This window comes from Panthera leo, chromosome B4 (genome assembly GCF_018350215.1).
Source record: "Panthera leo isolate Ple1 chromosome B4, P.leo_Ple1_pat1.1, whole genome shotgun sequence".
In the NCBI taxonomy this organism is placed as follows: domain Eukaryota; kingdom Metazoa; phylum Chordata; class Mammalia; order Carnivora; family Felidae; genus Panthera; species Panthera leo.
In genome coordinates this window covers 46,257,656-46,283,266 of record NC_056685.1, presented here as the reverse complement: position 1 = coordinate 46,283,266, position 25,611 = coordinate 46,257,656, and the positions used below count along the sequence as shown (strand labels likewise).

Sequence of the window (25,611 nt, the reverse complement as noted above, 5' to 3'; positions counted from 1 at the left end):
GGGAGAGAGGTTGGTGGGTTACTTTGAAGCTCTGTTTCTTAAATCAGGAAAGCAGAACTAAGGGATTAGATCAAGAAGGAAACAGAAGAAAGGCCAGAAACACCCTTCCTACTCATGAAACTAGAGCCTCTGGTACACTGACTGCAAAAATAATTTACATTTCATTTAAAAGAATGTCATTTTAAACTTCTATACGTCTACCCATCTTACTATTTCTGAAGACCTACCTTCTGTCTTTTCTCCACTTTCTTTGTAATCAACTCTATCTGCCATTTCTATTCCACAATGCAGTCTTAAACCCCAAAGAATGTAGCAGTACAGAAAGATGGTCTGCACTGGATTAATAATCTCCCCCTAAAATTTGTGTCTACCTAGAACTCCAGAGTGTGACCTTATTTGGAAATAGGGTCTTTGCAGATATAATTGGTTATGATGAGGTCACACTGGATTAGGGTGCACCCTAAATCCAATGACTGGTATCCTTAGAGGAAGGCCATGTGAAGACACAGACACATGAGGAAGAAGGTTACATCGAGAGGGAGGCAGAGATTAGAGTTATGTTGCCACAAGCCAAGCAACACCAAGGATTGCCAGCAAACACCAGAAGCTAGGAAGAGGCAAGGAGTCTTCTCTAGAGGTTTCAGATGATGCATGGCCCTGCTAACACCATCTCAGACTTCCAGTTGCCAGAACCGTGAGCCAATCAATTTCTGTTGTTTTAAGCCACCCAGTTTATAGGACTTTGTTATGGCAGCCCTAGGAAACTAACACACATCTTGATGAGGGTTTCAGCAGCAAGACTTCGCAACATTACCTTAGAGGATAAGGGAACATGAAGAACAGATCTAAATAATAGCACAAACTCACAGCTCTGTCCTCATTTACTAACAGATCACATTCATTTATTTCTGTGCCTCCTGTCCTCCATAGTAATATCTTTATTTGTTCTGTGTAGGACTCTAGCTTACAGTCTGGACCTACTAATATGCCTAAAGATGCATCATCCACGTTTCTTTGCTTAGTATCCTATTGTCCCATCCTAGCAAAGCATAATTACATGTATACTTTAGAGACAACAGCTAAGCTTTAGAGCAGTTTTTAACCCTTTCAGTCTCCCCAGAAATAGGCACATACTTCAGGGGTCCACGGACCCTACATGAGAGACTCCACTTTTTTAGAAAGTTCAGACACCTTCAGGATAATTCCAATCTCTTCTCCTTACCCACCACCCACACCCCAATTCAATGTCAACTTGCTTCTGAAGTCCTCCAATGAATGACAACAGCAACCCTCCATTCACTTTTACCCAAAGGCTCAGAGAGAAAGTGTTGCTATTATCCAAGCCACTGCAGAAAGTTCCATGTGGAAAATACAACATTCAGGGAGAATTAGCCTCCAATCATACCCACAATTCAAAACAAATTCACAGTTATGGCCCCCACTCAACTACTTGACTCCTGCTTTTCTTCTACCCTTTTTCTCCTTTCCTTCTTTCTTACTGACTCCTAATTTTTCTAATTTAACCTTCACTCAAATGCACCATAACGAGGAGCAATGAAATTTGGAGCAACCTAAACAAAATAATCCATGTGTTTAGATTTCAATTAATTATAAATGCCTTATCCACAGGCATTCCTCTTAGGATACGTTTCTGGCAGAATGTACCCTATATTTATAAAGATCTTCCTGCAAGTAACCATCCACACCTGACTACCACAGAGAATTTTACTGACATCTATTTTTCACTTCTTGCCAGATACTTTGACTCTAAGACGCACTTTCCATTAAGATATACATAGAAAGTTTCTCTTCAAAACTCAATCTTAAACCACTGGAATCTCTTCACCCTGGTTCTGCCAATTCAGACCCTTTCTCTTCTAATAAAATTGTTACATTTGACAAAAATGATTAGGCATCTTCTATGAGTTGAAAGTCTTCAGGGCACAAGACTGTTCATGACCGTGAAGCTCACAGCTGTTTCTGATTTCCATCAACTTTCCCCTATCTGACCCAGTCTCTACAGAGCCATGGTCTATTTTCTCTCCAGGAGCTGATGATCCAGCTTTACATATTCTGAGTTATGTAGCCATATAGATGGAGACAAAAGAAAAGAAACCAGTCTTCCTAACCCGAGCAGTCTTCTTCCTAACCCGAAAACAGTCTTCTTAAACCGAGCAGTCAGGGAAGTGAATGTACCTAGGGATCTAAGAGACTCTGCAGTCTTACTTAAGGCCTTTGATCCATCCCCAAGAAAAACACAACCACCTTTTAAGCAGGACTTCCCATTCAAAGCCATCCATCACCTCGTTCCTTTGCAGATCTTTAAAAATCATAAATAATGTTTACCTTAATTAAGAACAAGCAATGATTTCGCCACATAACTGCCACTGTCAATTTCTTAAGATCTTACTTAAATCTGTAAAGTCCCTCAACCCGTAAAGGTTTTCAAGGAGTTTGAATCTTTTAAAAATAGTAGGTAAATTTATTAGTCCACATTTGGTCTAATGAAGCACAAGCTGAGATTGCTTAAGTATCACCAGTTTTACAAATATAGAAGCTTCTTCCCTTTACAAATACAGGTCCAGAGCTCCATCAACCTAGTCCTTGACTTGCAGCTGAAAAAGCAAAAGGTCTGTGTGAAGTGATAAAAGAACACATCCTACTCATCTCGTGACCAAGAAACCAAAGCTGACACGAGCACCGTAAAGAGCGGTGCGCGGTAATGGCACCCTACGGAAGGAAAGCAAGTACTCAAGTAGATGAGCAGGTTCTCGACATCACTGTGACAGATTTCGGTCTGAGGAACTGTGCTGGAGGGGCTTCATCCTCTTCTACAATCCCCTTATACGAAACAAAAGGCTGAAATCAAGTCTTTATAAAAGAAATTAACGGCCTTTCCGTTTCTTCATTTTCCCTCCAGCGACCTTGTTCCTGACACCCATAGCACCCTCCATGTCGTCATTGTCCCCAGTGTCCTCCCGCACGCGTTTCTTCTTTTCTCCATGCTCCCTTAACTCCTGCAAGAAAAGAGAAAGGATGGGATTGAAAATGAATTACTGTCACTGAGGGTAACACATCCTGCTCTCCTCTCCTTAAAATCCAACACCGGGGCACCTGGGTGGCTCAGTCGGTTAAGCAGCTGACTTCAGCTCAGGTCATGATCTTGCAGTTCTTGAGTTCAAGCCCCGTGTTGGGCTCTGTGCTGGCAACTCCTGGAGCCTGCTTCGATTTCTGTGTCTCCTACTCTCTGCCCCTCCCCCACTCACGCCCTTTCTCTCTCAAAAATAAACATAAAAAAAAAAAAACCCACTACATAACTCCCTAATACCTCACACTAACAAAGGGAGAAGACCAAAACCCCAATACACAAAAATGTTTACATGAAAATTAAAACAATAAGCTATTATTTACACATGGCAGGCCAGCAAAGATTTAAGAGAATGGTAATATCTAGTATTTGTCAAGGTGTGGGGACACCCACATAAACTGTTGCCGACAGCTCTTCTGGGTGGGAGAGGGAGGAATCTGGTATTCTGTATGAATTCAAATTTTAACTCCATTTACTCCTCGGCCCGACAACTAATTCTACTTTTAGGAATTTATTCTAAGGAAACGAGTACACAAAGCTGTACATACTAGGATGTCCAACATGGTACTAGTTAAAACACAAAACATGTGAAAAAACATAAATATACACCCATGTAAGTCATGTTATATATTTATAATGGCATTTTTTGTAGCCACTGAGAAGTGATCACATTGCTCTATATTTGTTAAAATAGAAAACATGTTAATCATATACAATTAGATAACATCTAATTACGGCTAAAAAAAGAAAAATAGCCAAATGTTATCAAGAGCCAAATGTTCACCGTGGGGGATAACTCATATGTCTCATTTACTATTTTAATCTTTTCCATATTTTCTGAAATTCTTTCCAATGTATATCTAATACTTTTATAAACCAAAATACCAAATGAGAGTTCTATGTGAGCAGAAAAACACAAGTCCACGCCTCAGCTACTCAGAAAGCAGCCCAGGGGCAAAGTTTCTTCATCCCCCCGACTAGAACTCTAGGGAGCAGATAGCACTTGCTAGGATTCTCTTTTACAATCTTCCCATCCTCACCATTACTATTACTGCTACTTACTGTTAGTTACTATGCAGTTCACGTTAGCTTATCTGATGCCCAAAAAACCCCTATAAGGATCAAGGTAACTGTTATTTCCAATTTACAGGCAAGGAACTGATTCCGAGAGGTCAGACGCATTGTTCAAACCACAATGTCCAATTCACAGCTGGGTCTTCTGATCTCGAGTCCAGAGGTTTTCTTGCCACATGTGAAACATGAACAGTGGCTGAGCATGTGGTCACTGTGGTCAGACTGAGTCCAGACCTCGATTCAAATTACCTACCATCTCTACACGTTAGTATGCTCATCTTAAATTTAGAATAAAATAATACTTCCTGCAGTTAGTTATGAGGATTAATCCAACAGCATCTAGCACGTAGTTACCATTATTTGCATAAAAGTTGGTGAAAAAGTAAGTTGCATACCATTCGGGCAAATCTTTGGGCTTCAGTGACACGCTCTGTCAGCATCATAACCTCATCATCCTGTGTTGGAAAGACAGGCAGTTTCTTCCCAATTAAGTGTTCTATGCGCTGGAAGAGTTCTACATCATACCTGAGGAAGGAAAATTGGTGTGGTTTTGGCTGGCTGACAACGCAGCTGTCTGTCCATTCCCAAACTACACATTATGCGGTATGAGGCAACTGACGCAAGTTTTAAACAATACTGAATCCAGAATACTGATTAGAGCAATCTTCGGTACAGAGCCCACTAGAAGATCACCCAACATATTTTTACTCCCAGAAAAGCCAAAATTTTGTCTCTCTAAAAACAAAATCGGGGCGCCTGGGTGGCTCAGTTGGTTAATGTTTGACTTCAGCTCCGGTCATGATCTCGTGGTTTGTGCTGGAGCCCCATGTCGGGCTCTGTGCTGACAGCTCGGAGCCTGGAGCCTGCTTCGGATTCTGTGTCTCCCTCTCTCTCTGCCCCTCCCCTGCTAATGCTCTGTCTGTCAAAAATAAACATTAAAGTTTTTTGTTTTTATTTTTTTTAATTTTTTTAACGTTTATTTATTTTTGAGACAGAGAGAGACAGAGCATGAACGGGGGAGGGTCAGAGAGAGGGAGACACAGAATCTGAAACAGGCTCCAGGCTCTGAGCAGTCAGCACAGAGCCCGACGCAGGGTTCGAACTCACAGACAGTGAGATCGTGACCTGAGCCGAAGTCGGACGCTTAACCGACTGAGCCACCCAGGCGCCCCTAAAGTTTTTTAAGCAAAATCAAAATAATTATTCTAATACTCTGAGTTGAGGGAAAAGTCACTACTCTCCAGCTTCAGCAGTTGAAAGAAGGAGCAGGGGTTTGTGTGTTTCTATATGCCAAATGCTACATTAGATCATATATAGGATACATGTATATATATACATATGTATATAATCTTCATTAATGCTCTGTTAAGTAGATACCATTATTTCCATTTTACAAATGCTGAAAACAACATGAAGGAGATTAAATGACTATTACAGTAAGTGGCAAAGTCAGGCCACCAAGTCAGTCTGCACCAAAGCTCTGCTCTTTTCTCTGCATTGTTCTGCTCCTGAAGTCAATTTACTTACTGTGTGACAAAGGTGATAGCCTTTCCAGAACGCCCAGCTCGAGCGGTTCGACCTACTCGATGGATATAATCCTGAGAAAAAAAGCATAAATAAATCTGAGTTACATAAAATTTAAATAAAAAACTATGAACACAAAGTCTTACTGCAAACTTCTGAAAGGAAATAAACTCATGTTGAAACATGGAAAAATGGACTGGGCAATTTGTTCAGATAAATCTACTTCATCTTTTTTATTTTCCTTGCAGCACAAAACTGACTCTCTTTTCTTTACAGAAAGACAAATCTAAAGCATATCTACATGGCTGCCGACAACATGGTCTAGAGAAAAACAGCACTGGATCTAGAGGCAGACCTGCATCATGGCTCTGGTCTTACCACCTACCAGCTACACAACTATCTACAAGTCACATAGCCTCTTCGAATCTTGGTTTCTATCTATAAAACAGGGATAGAAACACATGCCCACACTCAGAGTTATTGGGAAAATCAAATGAGACAGCACCTTGTCTACAGCAGTTAAATACAAAGCCAAGAGATACTAGTTGTTCTGGGGGCAATTCTGTCCTCCCCAGGGATATTTGGAAATGTCAGAACACATATGCGGTTGTCATAATGTCACCTATGGGCAGAGGCCAGGAATGCTGCTAAGCATCCTACAATGCGAAGGACAGCCCCACAGCAAAGAATCTGCTGGCCCAAAACATTAATAGTGCCAAGGCTGAGAAACCCTGAGATACACTGAGAACCACAAGCTGATGACTCTGAAGAAGTAAGACTGACAAAGATCAGCACGTGCTGCATCTACTCCTGTGATCTCACACCTCTCTTTGGCTACCTTCATTCACATTTATTAATATCACATCCTCAGGCACATGCAAGATAACGAGAATAAAATAAATCAAGAGCTTTCCCAGTTTTTGATACTTAACCAATAAAGGATTAAGAAGAAAAAAAAAGGATAGAGAAAACATTCCATTAAGAAACACAGTTTGGAGGGGCGTCTGGGTGGCCCAATCAGTTAAGCATCTGACTCTTGATTTCAGCTCAGGTCATGATCTTGAGGTCATGGGATCGAGTCCCATGTAGGGTTCTGCTCTGACAGCAACAGAGCTTGCTTGGGATTCTCTCCTTCCCTCTCAAAATAAATAAGTAAACATTAAAAAAAAAAAAAAAAAAGAATATTTTTAAAAAATACACTTTGGACACATTGGAATATTATTCAGCCATAAAAAAGAGTTGAATCTTACCATCTGCAATAATAGAGATGGACGTTAAAGACATTATGCTAAGTGAAATAAGTCTGAGAAAAATAAATAGTGTATGATCTAACTTATATGTGGAATCTAAAAAAAAACAAACTGAGCTCATAACATAGACAACATATTTGGTGGTTTCCAAAGGTGGAAATAATGGGAGTAGGGAATCAACTGGGTGAAGGGAGTCAGAAAGTACAAACCTCAAGTTATAATACAAGTAAGCCATGGGAGTGAAATGTACAGCATAGCAAAAATAGTTAATAATACTATATTACACATTTGAAAGCTGCTAAGAGAGTAGACCTTAAAAGTTCTCAGTGCAAGAAAAAAAACTCATATAACAATGTATGGTAACTAGACTTGTGGCAATCATTTTTTGATATATACAAACATCATACCATTATGTTATACAACTAAAACTAATCTTTTATGTCAATTATACCTCAATTTAAAAAAAAAAAGAAAGAAAGAAATACAGTTCAAAACTAGAAAGTCAAGTCAGCAGGGACACCTGGGTGGCTGAGTCAGTTGAGTGTCCGACTTCCGCTCAGGTCATGATCTCATAGTTTGTAGGTTCAATCCCCACATGGGGCTCTGTGCTGACAGCTCAAGTGTCTGGAGCCTTCCTCAGATTCTGTGTCTCCCTCTCTCTCCTCCCCCCCCATTCACATTCTGTCTCTCTCTCAAAAAAAAACATTACACATCAAATCAACATTAAAAAAATTTTTTTTTTAAAGAAAAGTCAGGTCAGCAATGGGACTCACCTTGGAATGGGTAGGAATGTCAAAGTTAACAACTACATCCACATGAGGTATGTCCAAACCTCGGCTTGCAACATCAGTTGCTAGAAGAATAGAACGAGCCTTTGCCTTAAACTTATTAAGGGATCCTAAGCGTTTGCTCTGACATGATGAAAAGAAATGAAAAGAATGTTAATCTTGATAAACTAAGGAATCTCAGAATCTAAGACACACAAACTAGAAACACTAAATATAAGAACCAAGACAGAAATTTTTAAAAGGATGTTTCCCCTAAGTCCAAACTAGGCTCCACAGATCAGAAGGAAACATGGAAGCAACAAAAAAATATTTAAGACGAGGCTAGAAAATACTAACAGGAAACGGGGATTGTTTAACATGACAGATAGTTGAAAAATAATTTATGAAACACCTTTAGAGACCAAAGAATCAACGTTAGCACTAGGGCTGAATAAATCAACTGAAAAGCTTCCATACCAGACAAGTAACTATGAAATCTTCTAATTTGAGCCTCTTACTATCCTAAAAGGAGGAAGTAAGCAACTAGAGCAACACTTTAAAGCCCATAAAATCAAAACAATTCTGAAAAGATGCATGAACACCTCATGTTGTTATTGTATAGAACTACTGCTATAAGCTTTACCCTTTTCACACCACGTTTCACCACTAATGATGCCAAAGAATCTTTACCTGACTCATCTGTCCATGGAGGGGGATAGCAGTGAATCCAAGATTTCGAAGCAGCAAAGCTGTTCTCTGAGTATTGTTACAGGTGCTGCAGAATATCATAAAGGAGTTTCCAGCCAGTTCATTTAGAATATAAACCAGGTAGGTATCCTAAGTTACAAACCCAAAACAATCAATGTAAGTAACTGATCTGAAGAAAAGACTGGAGTCCCGGGAAGATAAATTATCTAAAAAACTAAGCCTATAGTTGACTCTCAATTACCCAGACCCCAGCTGCCAGTTTGCACTCCTGAAGCAGCATTATCATCTCTGTGAACCATGAATTTCACATGCCTGGAGCCAAGCACAAGGAAATCTATACTCGGCAACCAGGAAAAGTCCCTACATCAAAGCATAAAACGAGGGTCCCTTGCCTATAAAAAAGCCACATAATCAGGAGACAAAAGAAAAACTACTTCAAGAATGGGGCTGGAAAGGAATTACATCATGACTTCATTATTGTGGTTTAGCATGCTGTGAATTCCCGGAATGTTTGACTTTATCAGTGATAAATATAAGCACAGTATGTGTTCTAAAACAAACAGTAGCACAACTCTTAGCTAATCAAAAGTGGACACACTTTCAGATGCTTTAGTGAGGAAGGAGAGGGAGAGGCAGGAACGATCAAAGTAAACACTTTACCTTGAATTTAGAAGGAATAAAAAGGTAATATTGCTGTAATTTCTCAACTGTCTGGTATTTGGAGGAAACAGCACATTTCACAGGATTCTTCAGTGCTGCTCGCTGAAGTTTTTGCACCTGCAGAAAAAACCTGGAATAGTACACTGATTCCTAAATGCTATTTTTACTTATCACTTAATAAAGAAGAAATCAGAAGTGCTAGAAAACTTCACCTTCTTGGTCATGGTGGCTGAGAAGAGAAACGTTTTCCGATCTCGGGGAATCACTTTGAGGATCTTGTCAACCTAAGGCACAAAGAAAGGATACCAACGTAACATTTAGAGTGGATATTTACAAATGCTCTTTGTGAAGCAGAGAATGAAAAACTAAATATATCACTGTGGGAATTTGGAAACTCAAAAATTCCATTCAATTCAGCTAAAATTTATTGAATATTTATTATTTGTACCATACTATATGCTGTTTTAAAAAAATGCCACTCAGAGAAAAGAACAGTTTAAATTACAGTAGAGCTAATCTAAGAGAAAAGTCAAAAGTGTTCATCAACTAAGTTATGAGTGGGTCAGCTATGATGACAGAAAATAAAAATATTTCAAGGTATACGAAAGAGGTATATATCAAATAAAATAGAAACGAAATCTGGTAGAAATTTCTCATCTCTAAAACTACAGTCAGACTATATTCTCTAGAGGATACTGAGGCACTGACAACGTGAGGAACACCAAGACTGAAAAAAAGGCAGCAGAAATGTTTAAATTAACTGATAATGATATAGTATTCCACAAAAATGATATAGTATTCCACAAAGCAGTTTTGCAATGAACCAAAGTTTGAAAGAGGGCACTTGAGATGTCCTACAATGAGGAAAGAAACTGGGTGCTCACCTCTGTCTCAAAATCCATATTCAATATTCGGTCTGCTTCATCCATAACCAAGTATTTGAGGGCTCTTAAGTTGAAACCTTTTGTATTTTCCAAGTGGTCTATCAGTCGACCAGGAGTTGCTATCAAGAAAGGTTGAAGAGAAAGGGCAATGTTTAAGAACTAGGACAAAAAGAAAAGTTACCAACCACCCGACCCACCAAGCCCCCCAAAATTTCGGAAATTAAAAAATAAAACAAGACCACAAAAATCCTTTCTTCAAAATCTTTCTACACAAATAAGTTTTATGCAACATGGACAGATCTTCTCCAATTCATCGTTGTCAGTGCCTTTTACCGTTGTCAATTACTCACCTATTATTACATGTGGTTTTTTCGCCAGGGCCAGAGACTGGGACATTGAATCGATTCCACCTACAATCACAGCTACAGAAACAAAAAGAATACAGAACAGAGACCCTCAATTTTTTCCATAGTTCACTGAATACGTTTTAAGCCAGTGCTAGATTTCTACTTAAATTTTTCTTCCCGTATAACTTTCCCTAAAGCTAAAATACCAAATTCGCTCTTAAGGTCAATAAAGTCATGTTAATAATATTTGCTTCTATTCTCCTTTTCCATTCATTTTCAACTTATGAAGAAACTCTACAGTTCCTTTCCTGTCAGACACTTACCGCTTTGCACACCAATGGAAGACCCCAGGGCTTCAAACTGCTCTGAGATCTGAAAGGCCAACTCCCGAGTGGGCGTGAGAACTAAGGCAAACAATCGCTGGGGCGTCTCCAACAGTGCATTCAGAATGGGCAAAGCGAAGGCCCCCGTTTTTCCAGAGCCAGTTTCTGCCAGCCCGATGATATCACGACCTAGGAAGAAAAAGAAAACCTCTAAAAGCAAAGAAACGCTCTCTGCATTATTTCCCTTTTTCTACAATGACACAACGTGGGCACAAAGTAGACAGTGAATAAATATTTGATGAACTGGAGGGAGAGGAAGGTTGAACAGACAGAAGACATAGTCTCTGTCCTAGGTAAGCTTAAAACCCAGGGGTGACATACACAAATATGATATAATGTGATAAGGGCTTTACAAGAGGCCCCTACAACATACAGTGAGAACACAACGGAAGGAGTAACTCACTGCCCAGGGGAGTCAGGAAAGGCTAACAGACCTGATGAGTAAATTAAATCTGGAATTAAGCAAAGAAAGAAAGGAAGCACGTTCCTATAAGAGAACAGAGGATGGAGGCTGTAAAGAACACAGCCACGTGCAGGGAGAGTGAGAAGTACAATGCGGCAGGAACACAGAAATGTTAAGGAGGGAGAGGGAGAAGAATGAGGCTAGAAAGCCATGATAGGGTGTTTTGATGTCTTCCCGTAAGAGAGAGAATTAAAGGATTTTAAGCAGGGAACATGTCGATCAATGTTACTCCTTAGGAAGATAATCCCTATGCCTGATGGCATAATGAGCCAAGGAGCTCAACAGTACATGCATTTACACTGCTTCTTCTGAGGGAAGAATGCCGTAAGTAATCCCTTAAGAAGAGGTCCCCATGGTCTGTTATCACCAATCAAGCCATAACTATAAGATTTGGAAATTAACTCCCAAACCAAGGCCACCATCTCTAGGCTGGCTGGCTGCAGCTCACAAGGTAGCTGTGCACTCCAACAGCGCCTGCTGAGATTGCTTCCTAGTGATAATGACCTCCACGGTTGATGCTCACATTGTTCCCTGACTGTATATAACTGCTGAGATTTCCTTACCTAGAGATTAACCCTACAATAAACCCCTTTTCTCCGAGGTTACCTGGGTGACTCTCTTCCTCATGACCTAAGATGACCTTAACAGAATGGGGAACACACAGGAAAGTAAGAGCTCAGTTAGGATACCAGGGGAGTTAGTATGGTGGTCTGAACTGAGGCAAGACAGTGAGGATAAAAACAAGTGAGATGTACAAAGTAATGAAAGAAAATGTGGTTGACACATGGGTTTCTAAGGGTATATAGAAAATTAGCTCTGGTGAGGAAAACAATGACTCTGGTTTGAACATAGGAACTTGAGGTTTCTGCAACAGGCTCAGAGAGAAATATCTAAAAACCAGTTGGACGCACTTGTTTGGAGCTCAGCAGAGAAGTACAGGCTAGAAACACAGAAGTGGGAGCATCCTAACAGTTTTGCTCCCCCAAGGGCAGACACATCAGAATAACCTATGGGATTCTTATACCTATACATGCCCAGGTCACACATGTGGAAATTCTGATTCAGTGACTCTAGAAATCTCTACTGTTTTACAAGTAAGACAGGTAATTCTGATGAGCACTGGCTGAGACTCATTGATGCAGATAGTGTTAAAGCTTCAGGACTGGATGAGAAATCTTAGTAGTGTTTTCAGAGTGAGGAAAAAAAAAAGGATAAAGATAGAATTAACCTTACAAGGAAAAAGGAAAGGAACCAGAAGAATCTCATAAAGAATAGCTGGAAAGACAGAAGATAATACTGACTTGAAATTGAGGAGGAAGAGAGCTCAAGAAAGGAGAGTGATTGATATCAAGTAGAGCAGACTTCTCAACATCCGTCTTTTAGACATTGATCACTTAAACTAGGATCCTGCCAAGCCAGAGCGAACAACGCCATAGTCTAGTGAATTCTACCATTTACCCTTCTAAACAGTAACATCGATGTTACCTATAAAAGTACAGGTGTAGATGTGAATTATAAGTCAGACCAGACAATGCACTAATTTTGTAAAGGTCAGAGCAACAAATGACAATATACGGATAAAATTTCTCCCTCATTTACTAACTTTAATGTTCCTCTTGGTTGTAGGGTAAGTGATAATGCATTGCAACAGCCTCTACCTATTTGTGAGCTAAGGGCTTCCAAAGCCTTTTATTCCCCAACTTTGTGGGGATTCTGCCCTCCCTGCCTGGGTACAACACACCTTCTAGAACAGGAAAATAAAAACAAAAACAAGAACAAGAACAAAAACACACCCACTGGGATCTGTTCCCCTTTTCTTTCAAGGGAAGTCTTAAAATTTCAGAAGAAAGGGGTATACAAGAAAGATTTAGGGAGATAAAGGAGCTTAAGTCTCTCAATCCATGTGGCTGTAACGCCCACCGCCCACAAAGCAATATTCACTTTGTGAAATTATTTTTCTCTATTATCTCTTTTCTTCTTCTCACAACCTGTAAGCCTTTCCAGTGGTAGTATCTGTGTAGAATGAACACCCAGTAAGAGGAGCAGGAATAAATTCATTCACCTGCCACACTGCTAGCACCTAACACAACTACTTGGTATATGGCAGCCATTCAAAAAACTGTCTGAAATTCCTAGAGGACTTTGAGTGATCTCTGAATTAAAAATAAACTTAATATGGAGTGTCTGGGTGGCTCAGTCGGTTAAGCGTCCGACTTCAGCTCAGGTCATGATCTCACGGATGGTGGGTTCGAGCCCCCATCGGGCTCTGTGCTGACAGATTGGTGCCTGGAGCCTGCTTCGGATTCTGTGTCTCCCTCTCTCTCTGTCCCTCCCCCGTCTAACTCCCTCCCTCTGTCTAACTGCTCCTTAGAATGAGATAACCTCAAGAATAAGAATACTTTCCATGATGATTATATCAGTCACATTACTCAGTTCCTAGTAATCTTTCATGGACTCCTACTTTCTCTGCATTAAATACAAACTTTTTACTGAAAACATTATAAATAATTTAAGAATTATTACCACCCCCTAATTTGGGTTCATTCTTCCAACACATGCTGTAGGGCAGGCAGGAAAATGCCAGAAAGCACCAACCCTTCTTTTTGCTTTTTAAAGCAATTCCAGTACTTCTGACTGCCAAAACTTCTTCCCCACTAACGGCCTTTACACAATCCTCATCCTCTTAGCGTCTCTAGACAACTTGAAAGTGTTTACGACCCCCTCCCTAAAACACTCTCCCTTACCTAATTTGTATGAAACTGTCCTCTCATGATTTTCAACCTGTTATTGAGTCTCCATTTCTCCCCTTGTCATCTCTTGACCCTGTGTGGCAACCTCAGCCATTTCCACAGTTTCAGCTACAACTTCTCTTTGGATGTGGTATCTGCATCCAGTTCTGGACTCTTAATCAAGCTCTAATTCCCAGATTCCACCTGTGCGTCAGTCAAGTCTATTTCTTTGATGCCCGAAATCAATTATTTCCAACTGAACTCCTCTTTCCTGAAATTATTTTTCCTCCTATGTTCCCTTTTTACACCAGTTATATGTCCTAAACACACAGGCAACGATCCTAGATTTCCCTACCCCTTGCCTTCCATTAACTAACTAGTTATAAAATCATGATGACTCCTTTTCTATCATTTTTCTTTCTTTCTCACTACCTCTACCCTACCCTTTATTTATTGCCAAAATTACCGCGATGCCCTCCTAATTGGTCTCCCAGCCTCTTGTCTCTCATCTCTAAATTTCCTTATAAAGCTATGAGATTAATAGTCCAAGAAAACAACTCTAAGCATTTCATTCTCCTGCTAAAAAAATAATCCCCAAAGGCACTCCACTGCCCATGGAACAAAGACCAAATTCCTTTACCCACATTTAAGTCCTGCATAATCTGGCCCAAAGACTTTACTAATCCCTTCCCTATTCTCTATTAAGTAGTTGCAAGCCTCCACACATGCCCATGTGTTCCAGCCTCCTTAGCTTTTTTTTCATATTGTTCCCTATGCCTAGAAGGTCCTCCCCTCCCATCATGCACGAATGTCTAAATCTTATTCAGTCTTCAAGGTTCCGCTTGAATGTCCTTCCAACCTTTCCAGCCAAAAACTAAAGTTTACTCTAGTCCATTCCAATGAGTAGTAATCTCTTCTCCTCCCTCAGTGCACTTGGAATGTAACTTTCTTATGTCCCAGTTCACTTTGTAATAGATTTATAATTGTCTCCTTACTAGACTCTAAGTTCTTAGAGTGGGCAGAATCTTAACTTCTGGTGCCTTACACTTGTATCAGATACTTACTATTTATAGAAGGAGCAAATGGAATTTCATAGAGTAAGTCTAATTACTTTCCCACATGACAGCTCTCCAAATCACTGAAGTCAGTTACCATATCCCATCCAGATCTACTCTTCTGCAGACTGAATGCACTCAGGTCCTTTAACTATTTAGGACTATTCTTGTTACTATACCACACTCACTGCCACTCTTGGTCCCTCAAAACTGGGCCCCAGAAGTAAGCATAATATTCTAGATGTGTTCTAACCAGCAAAGGCATTTCTCTCACTAGAGCTAGTTCAAGAGTTCTTAACCTGGGACATATGGGAGAGGAATTCAGAGTGAGGGGTAAATTCTACATATGGATACGTTCATACATTTTTTTTTCTTTTTCTTTTTTTTTTTTTTTTGCTTGCCTGGAAAATCTCTTATACTAATGTAGCTAAGATTCCATTCATTTTCTCTATGGAACTTAATGAATTTCAGTGAACATTGCTAGGTCTCTTTTCCCACCAACCCTAACACTGTGAAGCTGGGCTTTGGGAATCTAAGAGCAGGACTTTACCTCTACTCCCATGAAAGTTCACCCTGTTAGTTTCAGTCCCACTAGTCATCAAACACGTTAGCCATTCTTCTGAAAATCTGATAAACACGTCTCACAAAGCGAGAGCTCCCAACTCCTCTAGATACTGATGTGTGTTCCAGGCACCCTTATGTAAATCTGCACTTACTGATTCATAATTCCTAACAAGTTTCTTGTTCATACACTTTAATCCAGTGTGTCCTTAAAGTTAGCACCTGTTGCAAACAACAAATCTCCTTATAGAAAGTAAGCTCAGTAGAACAGAATTACTTTTTCAAAAGCCAATACGCCACAAATTTTGTATCTTTAGTGACCATATTTTTATATTACTTGAAGTATACAACAACAGCTCTCAAAAGTGGTTAAGTAGTTGATTGAGTATAACTTCATACTGAACCTGTATTAAGCCACATGTTTAATTTCAACCTACCTTGTAAGGCCAAAGGAATAGCTTCAATCTGGATCTTTGTGGGCTTTGTCCATCCCAACTGGTCACAAGCTTCACACAACACATCTGTCACACCCTTAGAATTCAGAAAAATACACTTTAGCAAAGAGGAACACACACACTTGCCTCCCAGCTAATTTTTTTTTTTTAATGTTTATTTTATTTTTGAGAGAAAGAGAGAGCATGAGCAGGGGAGGGGCAGAGAGGGGGTTAACACAAAATCCGAAGCAGGCTCCAAGCTCTGAGCTGTCAGCACAGAGCAGCAGCCAGGCTGGAACCCGGGAACCACAAGATCGTGACCCGAGCCAAAGTCGGCTGCTTAACCCACTGAGCCACCCAGGCGCCCCTGCCTCCATCCTAATTAAATGACTATCGGAGCCACCCTGCTGATGACATGTGCATCCCTCACGCTTGGATTCAAGAAGTATTGCGAGCCTACTCGGTCCGCTCTTCATGAGCACTAGGAGACAGCAGTACTTCAAGACTTAACACTTTCTACTCCAAGAGACAAACCCAAGCTCTTCACGTGCACTATTTCATTCAAGCCTCACAATTCGCTGAAGTACGTATTATTACCCCCAATTTACAGATGTGGAAAGTGAGGCACCGCGAGGTAACAACGTGCCCCTAGTAAGTGACTTGGGTCAGCATCCAAACCCGTTGCATCTTACTCCGAGGGGGGCAGGGGGGAACTTACAAATACAAACGTCGCCACACCAAAAGGGAGAAAAGCGCAAATGGGGACTCTCAGGGACGGGCAGTCCTCCCACCATCCAAACCCAGAGGCTTAGGGAGAGCGTCTGGAACCCAAGTTTCGGAAATTCTGAAGGAAACCCAAGCTAGGCCCCAGCTGCGTCTATACACTGTTAGCCGGAACCTAAGGCAAATGGACTCTGCCTGCGCCCAGTGTCAGCAGTACAAAGAAAAGCCTGAGTCATCCACGCTCACCAGATCTTTAAAAGTTTTAGTTTCCTCCTCTTGCACCGCCGGCTGAGGCGCTTCAGTCGGAGAATCGTGCTCCTCGGGCGCCGCCATGTCTTCCGCGCACTCCGGAAGCGGGTCACCGGCGCGCGGGGTGCCGGGAAATGTAGTTTTAGTTCTCCGCGGCCAGCGTGTTCTGGGCGCCCCCCTGCGGACTGGTTGGGATTTGCCGGCCGGAGGGCTGAGGCCCTGTGGAACTTAGTTTTTAAAAGTGGGTGGGGGATGGATATTAACGTGTAGGCTTGTGGAACTGAGAGGAGTGCAGAAGGCACTGATGACCCGGGCCTCCTGTCTGTCCTTTAGGATCCTTATAAGAAGTTATTCCCACCTCTCACGCCTGTTATGTTGCTTGCTTCTCCAATCATACAGCCATTGAACAGGGTGATACTGCAATACTATTTATTTATTATAATTGTTTCATTCATTTACTCAGTTGAACCCACCATATCCTAGGGCTATACTAGATGCCTAGTGGCCAGGACAGCATCCGTTGCTGTGGAGAAGACAGATAATGAATAAATGATCACAGATAATTTCAAACTGTGAAAAATGCTATGATGTAACAAACAAATAAAAATGATGGAGAGTAACCTGGGGAGGACAGGTTGTGGGGACAACTGTGAGCTTGGGCAAGGCCTCTGGGAAGCAGTGATAATTGAGCTGAGATCTCACTGGTGAGAAGACAGTCCCTTGAAGAGTCCAGGGGACAATTATTTCAGACTAAAGGAACAGCAAACGCAAAGGTCCAGAGGAAGTGTAGCCAATGAGGCTGTTCTGGGAAACAGTCTGCCACTACTGAGGCAAATTAAAAGTTATTTTATGTTGCAGGTGCCTGTGCCCAGCAAGCACAATCCTCCAGCATGCAGGTTCTCACACGGAGCCACAGTGCTCATATTATTGGAGGCAGCTGGTATGCATCCTTGGGAGAGTGGATAATTAAAACGTGTCCACGGTGTGAGCAAATGGGCCTATAACAATACAGCTAGATCTCAAAAACCTAGTGCTGAGTGGGAAAAGTATAAAATATGTCATGTGCATTTAAAATATATACCCAGAGGGTGCCTGGGTGTCTTAGTTGGGTCAGCATCCGACTCTGGATTTTGGCTCAGGTCAGGATCTCAGTGTCGTGGGCTCGAGCCCTGGGTCCACGCTGAGCATGGAGCCTGCTTAAGATTCTCTCTTCCTCTCTCTTTCTCTCTGTGCCCCTCTCACCTGCTCTCTCTCTCTCTCTCTCTCTCAAATTAAAAAAAAAAAAAAAAAAATTAGGGGCACCTGGGTGGCTCAGTAGGTTAACCATTCAACTTCAGCTCAGGTCATGATCTCGTGGTTCATCGGTTCAAAACCCAGGTCAGGCTCTGTGCTGACAGCTCAGAGCCTGATACCTGCTTCAAATTCTGTGTCTCCCTCTCTCTCTGCCTCTACCCCACACACACTCTGTCTCTCTCTCTCTCTCTCAAAAATAAATAAATGTTAAAAAAATTAATAGTAATAAAATTTTTTTAATATTTTTTATTTAAAAAATAATTTCTAAAGATGTACTCCATTAAAAATAAAATAAGGTAAAAATTTTGCCCACAAAAATATCACTTTCTGCTAGAGCACATACAAATAGGATACACTTCAGACATTTGAGAATGGTTACCATGGAGAGAGAGGAACTGTGATAAAACTGGGAATGAGGGAACTGGAAATAAAAGAATACATACACAAAGCAGGAGAAGGGACTTGTGACAATGTGCCTTGACCTGAGAATTGTCAACTCAGCTCAGTGTGCCTGAGGTCCTCCCCACCACCAAGTGAAAAAAGGTCCTGACTTAGGAATCACATTGCTGTCTGCAAAAACAAAAACAGGTAGGGTGAAGTCAGAGAAGCAGGCCCAGGTCAGACCCTGCAGGACACTGTTAGTAAGAGAGTTTGGGGTTGGACGTTATCCTGAATACAAAAGGAAGCTTCTGGAGCGTATTGAGCAGGGAGGCATGTGACCTACATAAGCTAAAATATCACTCTAACTCTTTATGAAGACAGATAGTAGAGAGGAAAGGGTGGAAAGAGAAACTCCCTAAGAAGCAAGAGATGATCTTCATACCCCAAGCTCTAAGCACGCTGCCTGATGCAAAATGGATGCCCCGTAACTGCTCGGTGGGTAAATTACAACTCGGCAAAGCACCGGGGTCAAGTATGATGGCAAATCAGAGAGAACTGCACTGGTGTTTCTTTCGGGAGTGAAACTGCTTCCAGCTTTGAGATTACCTCCTGCAGAATACACTAGGGTCTTTGCTCTTTTCATATCCGTGTCTCCACCTTAAAGGGAAGGAGAGAAGACCCACAACGGGTCACCCTGAAACTGGTTGTATCATCACCCGCTTGGGCCAACACAGTCTGAGGCCTTCCAGCTGTCTGTTCAGCTCCCTTCCCACACCCCCCACCCTCCCATCCCCGCCATCCTCTCCATCTTCCCAGGACAGGCAATGAAACCGCCTTAGGTGATCTCCAAAGCAGGTAATGCGATTTGAGATAAGGGGAAGTTGACTTATCCCAAAGAAGTTCTCCCAAACTAGCGCTGTCTCCTTTTGTAGACCTGATGAGGGTCAGCATGAGGCAGGCTGAGGGACAAAGCACAAGCTAGCACCCGCCCCCACCCCTCTTCCCCCAGGTGGAATATGTGATATTCCTCAGACACTCCTGGCTACCCAAGAACAAAGCACAGGGGTCTAAGTGCTTGCCATGGTAATGTAGGAAACAAAGGCAAATGAAAAATTAAATTCCCTTCTGCCTATAGCCCATTGACAAGTCCTTGAGATAGAAGAGTGACCTCCCTCTAAGAGCTCAGCTTCCTCCATGATAACACTTTGCTGGGGGCAAAAGAGAACCTTAACATTATCCCAACCTGGAGGATCCTGTAAGTCTACTTCCTTTATCTCAACTGCCCCAAGATATATGCTGGCAATCATACTCCAAGCTTATGCCCCCCCCCCCATATATATCTGAAGGGTCTCATGACTGAGGTTTTATTAAAGGTAACAAATAGCGTTTCCCTAGCAACAGCTAGCCCTTCAAGATCCTGGAAACCTTGCTTCCAAAATTCCTCAGAGACATACTCTATCCCTGATCCCCTCCCAAGCTGAGGGTATATAATGAGTTACCCATCAGGCCCCCAGTGCAGCTCTTCCTGCCCATGGGTCCTGTCCCCGTGCTTTTTTTTTTTTTTTCAATATATGAAATTTATTGTCAAATTGGTTTCCATACAACACCCAGTGCTCATCCCAACCCCGTGCTTTCATAAAATCACCTTTTTACACCAAAGATATCTTCAAGAATTCTTTCTTGGCCGTCGGCTCTGGCCCCCACAAACCCCCAGCACCCCCAAAACTTCATCAGACCTGCTGGAAATTTTGTGTTACTTGTTTGACAAGTGAGAAACTCGAGTCATATCAAGCGACATGTGACAACGCAAGGTAGCAAGAAACAAGAGGAGAACCCAGGCCTCTGGAGGCCCAGACAGTGTTTTCACCGCAGAGAACATCATCTCCCAAGACCACGAGCAGCTCTGTCCTGCAGTCACACTCAGATTCCTCAGCCCCACAGAGTTTTCTGTAAGAACAACAGAGCAGCTAAAGTATTTATTCAGCCTCCCTGACATTTGTTTTCTGATTTCATTTAAGAGGGGAATGGGGAATGAAGTGTTGAGGGAAGCTGGAAGGCAGATGGAAGCAATTGTAAGGACTAAAAAATTGCATATCATATAGGGTCTAAAGTTACCCAAGTTTTGTTAAAATGTGTTACAGGAAAGAAAAAAAACCTCACACAGAAGATTTGTAATGGGAAATCTGTTTAAACTACTCAGCTGCTATTATAATATAAAACTAACCTCTTAAAAAAATATATTTAAAAAGAGGCGCCTGGGTGGCTCAATCTGTTAAGTGTCGGATTCTCAATATTGGTCATGAGCTTATGGTTGTGAGTTCAAGCCCCGCATTGGGCTCTGCAGCGCAGAGCCTGCCTGGGATTCTCTCTCTCCCTCGCTCTCTGCCCCTCCCCGATTCGTGCACTCTCTCCCTCTCTCAAAATAAATACATTTTTAAAACATATTTTAAAAAAATTTTTTTTTAATGTTTATTTATTTTTGAGACAGAGAGTGACAAAGCATGAGCAGGGAGGGGCAGAGAGAGAGGGAGACACAGAATCTGAAACAGGCTCCAGGCTCTGAGCGGTCAGCACAGAGCCCGACACGGGGCTCGAACTCACAGACTGTGAGATCGTGACCTGAGCCGAAGTCGGATGCTTAACCAACCAAGCCACCCAGGCGCCCCTAAAACATATTTTTAAAAAAAACAAAAAACCTGTCCTTTTCAGCCAAGCAAAAATTTTTTGTTTGTTTTCAGATAATTCAAGCATCAGCTATTGTTAAAACTTCCTCTCGTGCCGGCGTCCCCGAGGTGCACAGGGATGTCAAGACGACATGGCCTGCTTGCACCATTCCTTGGTCCCGGGGTGTGCCGGCAAGGTTTTGGCCTCAACCAGCACCCACCTGGGTGACACAATTCATGTCAGACCAGCAGGGTGACCACAGAAGCTTCCACAGAGAAGAACCTGCTTCAACTGAGGGCACTGTCTGCTTCTGCCTATTCCTACCAGGCTTGGAGTAGCTGGGATATTTATACTCTGGTCAGGGATACAATAGAGGTCGTTCTAGTAACTGAGCGGTGTCACATCCTGTACTTTAGAACAATGAGGAAGATTGAAGAGGAAATCCAAATAAACACTCAAAATGGTGAGGGGGGAAAAGCAAGCCTGAAACAATATACCGGCTCCAGAAGGACAGGGCAAAGTGACTGCCCCCCAACCCCCACTCTGAAAGCCTTTCACAGGCTCCCACACACTCCTGCTTTCATATGCCCCTTTCTCCACAAAAAAAAAAAAAAAAAAATCACTGACAAGTATATTTTAAGGCTGCATGAGCATAAGGACAAATACATAAATATTCCGTATTAACATAGTTCCTCTGATTTAAAAGTCCTTTCCCCCCCCCCCCTCCATTTGATGTTAAAAGAAATTAAAACCTTTTTGGGGGCGCCTGGGTGGCTCAGTCGGTTAAGCGTCTGACTTCGGCTCAGGTCACGATCTCGCAGTCCGTGAGTTCGAGCCCCGTGTTGGGCTCTGGGCTGACAGCTCAGAGCCTGGAGCCTGCTTCCGATTCTCTGTCTCCCTCTCTCTCTCTGCCCCTCCCCCATTCATGCTCTGTCTCTCTCTGTCTCAAAAAGAAATAAAACGTTAAAAAAAAATTTAAAAAAAAAAAATAAAACCTTTTTTGTGGGCCTCTAAAAGTATGTTGGGCTCCAGACACTGTGGCCACTGTACCTGGCAGATAAGGGGAGGACCATGGCACAGCCTCCAGCAGGACAGGGACACTGGGCTGCTGTGGGGCATAAGGACACCAGGGGCTCCTGGACCAAACGCAAAGTGAGCTCCCAAACTTAGAGACAAGGCTTCCGTGGAAGACGCAGACAAGAATCCATTGCTCATCAGTTTCTGCTCAAAATCCGCCCTCCCCCCTGCCGCAGCTGCATTCCCCATAGTCTGTTGTGGAGACAGACGGCTCCCATTCAGTTCTGAAAGTGTTCTGGATTCGTCAAGAAGGATCCAGTGCCAAACTTAATCAGTCAGAAAATTATGTTTAACTGATGAATTAAAAATCTGTTCTGAGTCTTATAATGTTATAACGAGGGTAAAAACAAGAGGACAGTCTACGTGGAATTCAGAAGAAAGAGAGTTGACGTACAAATTACTTAGTGACATAACCAATCTGTGTCTAGAGGAAAAAAGGTAATTAGTCCCAGTTGTTTGTTGCTTTCTTTTTTTTTTTTTTTTTGATTCTATGTTGAAATTCTTAAATGCTTCTTAAAATGCGGAGGAATCGGTGTTTGTTTCTTTTTTTGTTGTTCAACAAAAATTCTCAAACATTATGTCAGACCTTGGGCCAGACATCAGGATCCAGAAGGAAGCATGAAACCTATGCTCCAGTTGGGCAGACGCCTGTTTAAAAAATAAGAAAGTTGGGGCGCCTGGGTGGTTCAGTCAGTTAAGTGTCCAACTCTTGATTTCAGCTCAAGTCACCATCTCTCGATCCATCAGTTTGAGCCCCTTATCAGGCTACATGCTGATGAGGCAGAGCCTGCTTGGGATTCTCTTTCTTTCCTTCTCTCTCTGCCTCTCCCCCTGCTCACACTCCCTCTTTCTCTCTCTGTCTCAAAATAAATAAATAAACTTAAGAAGAAAGAAAGAAAGAAAGAAAGAAAGAAAGAAAGAAAGAAAGAAAAGCAAGAAAGAAAGGGAAAGAAAGAAAGAAAGAAAGAAAGAAAGAAAGAAAGAAGAAAGGAAGGAAGGAAGGAAGGAAGGAAGGAAGGAAGGAAAGGAGAAGATTACACAGAAAAGTAATCACAAGTGAGATGAAAGATACCAAGGAAAAAAGCAAGGGGATGACCTAATCTTTATCTGTGAATCATGGCCATTTTCCCTATGGAAGTGGCTTTTAAACTGAGACCTGAAATTGACCAGCTGTGTGGGAATAGGGGGTGGTTAGGCTTCTTCTATGTTTGGCTCTGTGGTGGGAAAAAATAAAAGATCAAATGAAGCTTACAGAGATGATAAGATGACGATTTGGGGGGAAGCTGGCAGTCTAGGTAGGGAACTGAATGTCTAGGACCATATGGGCCATGTAAAGGATCTGGCGATCTGGGGCTTTATGCTAAGGGCAATGGGAAGGAAGCCTTTGAAGAGATTTGGGCAGAGACGCACTTGAAAAGATCACTCAGACAGGCAGCTGCAGTGCAGAACAGATTGGGTCAGGGGAGATGGATGCAGAAATATCACTTACCAGTTATCAAGCCAAAGATGATGGTATTTTGGACCAGGAAGGGGCAGGAGAGAAATGAGTTGGAGAGAAATGGACAAACTCAAAGGGTGTGGAGAGGTTAGATAAATCCTCATGATTGATTTAACTCAGAAGATGAAGGCCGGGGATGCGTCGATGGTCCCCAGTGTCTGGCTTAAGCGAGGAGAAATGGGCTGGAACCTTTACATAGCTAGGAAGCACTGGAAGAGGGGCAAATACGTGGGCAGATAAAGGGAGTAAGGTCATGTTCAGAAGGGAATGGTTATTGGAGGAACTAAGACTCAAACCCAAGCAGACAGGCTCCAGAGCTCCCAATCTTACCACCACACTGTATTGCCACTAGGTTATCCCTAGTATGGCTAAGGGAGGTAGAAATATAAGTAATATGTCCTTAAATGTTTCAATTAGCTGAAGCAAATTATTCTGTCTCCTGTGTAGTGTACATACCCCAAAAGGCATCTCTTCTGTGGATAGTTTTGAATCTCAACTAGACCTTATCTCCCAATGAACATTACAACGTTGGCATCTGGATTTCTCCCCACCAGCTTCTCCCTCCATCCTCCCCCTCGCACCTCTTCTTTCCCTCCAGCCTCCGCATCAGCAAGTCCTACAGACTCCTTGAGTCCCTCTACTTCTCCCTTCCCATCACTACCACCGTGGCCCAAAATGGACCTCCTCCTTGTCTGCTGTCCCAGCAGACTATATGCTCTATAAGAGCAGCGACCACAACTGTGCTATTCCCTTGCAATGCCCAGTGCCTAGCAGAGAATAAGCATTCAGCAAATAGTTGCCCAGTGAATGAATGAGACTGGTTTGTAGATTAGTCTCCTATGAGTGAGCTTATCATGAGCAAATCCCCAGAGCCTACTTATTTCCTAATTATATGGATCACGGGAGTTTCTGAATCCAATCTGACAAGGCTGCATACAGCCGCTCCCGTGATGGGCACCACCCCATAAGCGGTGGCTAAGAGCAGCTAGCTCAGTGTGGCAGTAAAGCCACCCTGCCATTTGGTCCCTTGAACATTAGCCAGAACCCCTTGGTCTACTACCATCCTTAGGCCTTTCAGATAAGAGATTTTTATGTCCGGGACCCGAAAATAGTCTGCTGTTTCAGACTTAAGAATTCAAGTGCAAAGGACGATATTCTAAGACGTAAACAAAACATAGAAAGAATGGAATTAACCTGAAGTCGACAACAAGCAGGAAATTCAAATGGTATGTTATAATCCTTACGTAGAAAACCACAAAGGCTAAAGCTTCAAGGTCAGTTCATACTGTGGGGTGGCTGACAAAGGAAAGGCAGCTTTGTGTCATTTCCTGGTTTCCTGGCTGTTTCACAAGCCTCTTACATAAGTGTTTTATTGTTAATGCATGCACAATTTAACAAATTGCTAGAAATAGAGGTGTTTTTGTAATTCCTTGGCAATGCAGGTACCATTGCCACAGTGAAATAATAATACACGGCAGCTTCCAGCTGCACTTTTAAAATTTTTTTTTTTTTAACATTTATTTATTTTTGAGACAGAGAGAGACAGAGCATGAACAGGGGAGGGGCAGAGAGAGAGGGAGACACAGAATCTGAAACAGGCTCCGGGCTCTGAGCCGTCAGCACAGAGCCCGATGCGGGGCTCGAACCCACGGACCGTGAGATCATGACCCAAGCCGAAGTCGGACACCCAACCGACCGAGCCACCCAGGTGCCCCCAGCTGCACTTTTAAAAACTTATTTTTAATGTTTTTATTTATTTTTTTTAATTTTTTTTTAACGTTTATTTATTTTTGAGACAG

The 25,611-nt window shown here is 42.1% G+C and overlaps 1 protein-coding gene across 1 annotated transcript; it reads right to left on the bottom strand.

Annotated features, from left to right (window-relative positions):
* Window positions 1-691: 691 nt before the first annotated feature.
* Window positions 692-16,990, bottom strand: DDX47 (DEAD-box helicase 47). The gene is made up of 12 exons (XM_042945843.1): window positions 16,897-16,990; window positions 15,931-16,024; window positions 10,626-10,814; window positions 10,306-10,377; window positions 9,956-10,074; window positions 9,284-9,355; window positions 9,072-9,188; window positions 8,394-8,540; window positions 7,710-7,847; window positions 5,690-5,760; window positions 4,558-4,687; window positions 692-3,017 (listed from the first exon to the last, which is right to left on the bottom strand). The coding sequence occupies exons 1-12, from the start codon at window positions 16,981-16,983 to the stop codon at window positions 2,886-2,888; spliced, it is 1,368 nt and encodes a 455-aa protein (XP_042801777.1). The 5' UTR covers window positions 16,984-16,990; the 3' UTR covers window positions 692-2,885.
* Window positions 16,991-25,611: the final 8,621 nt, after the last annotated feature.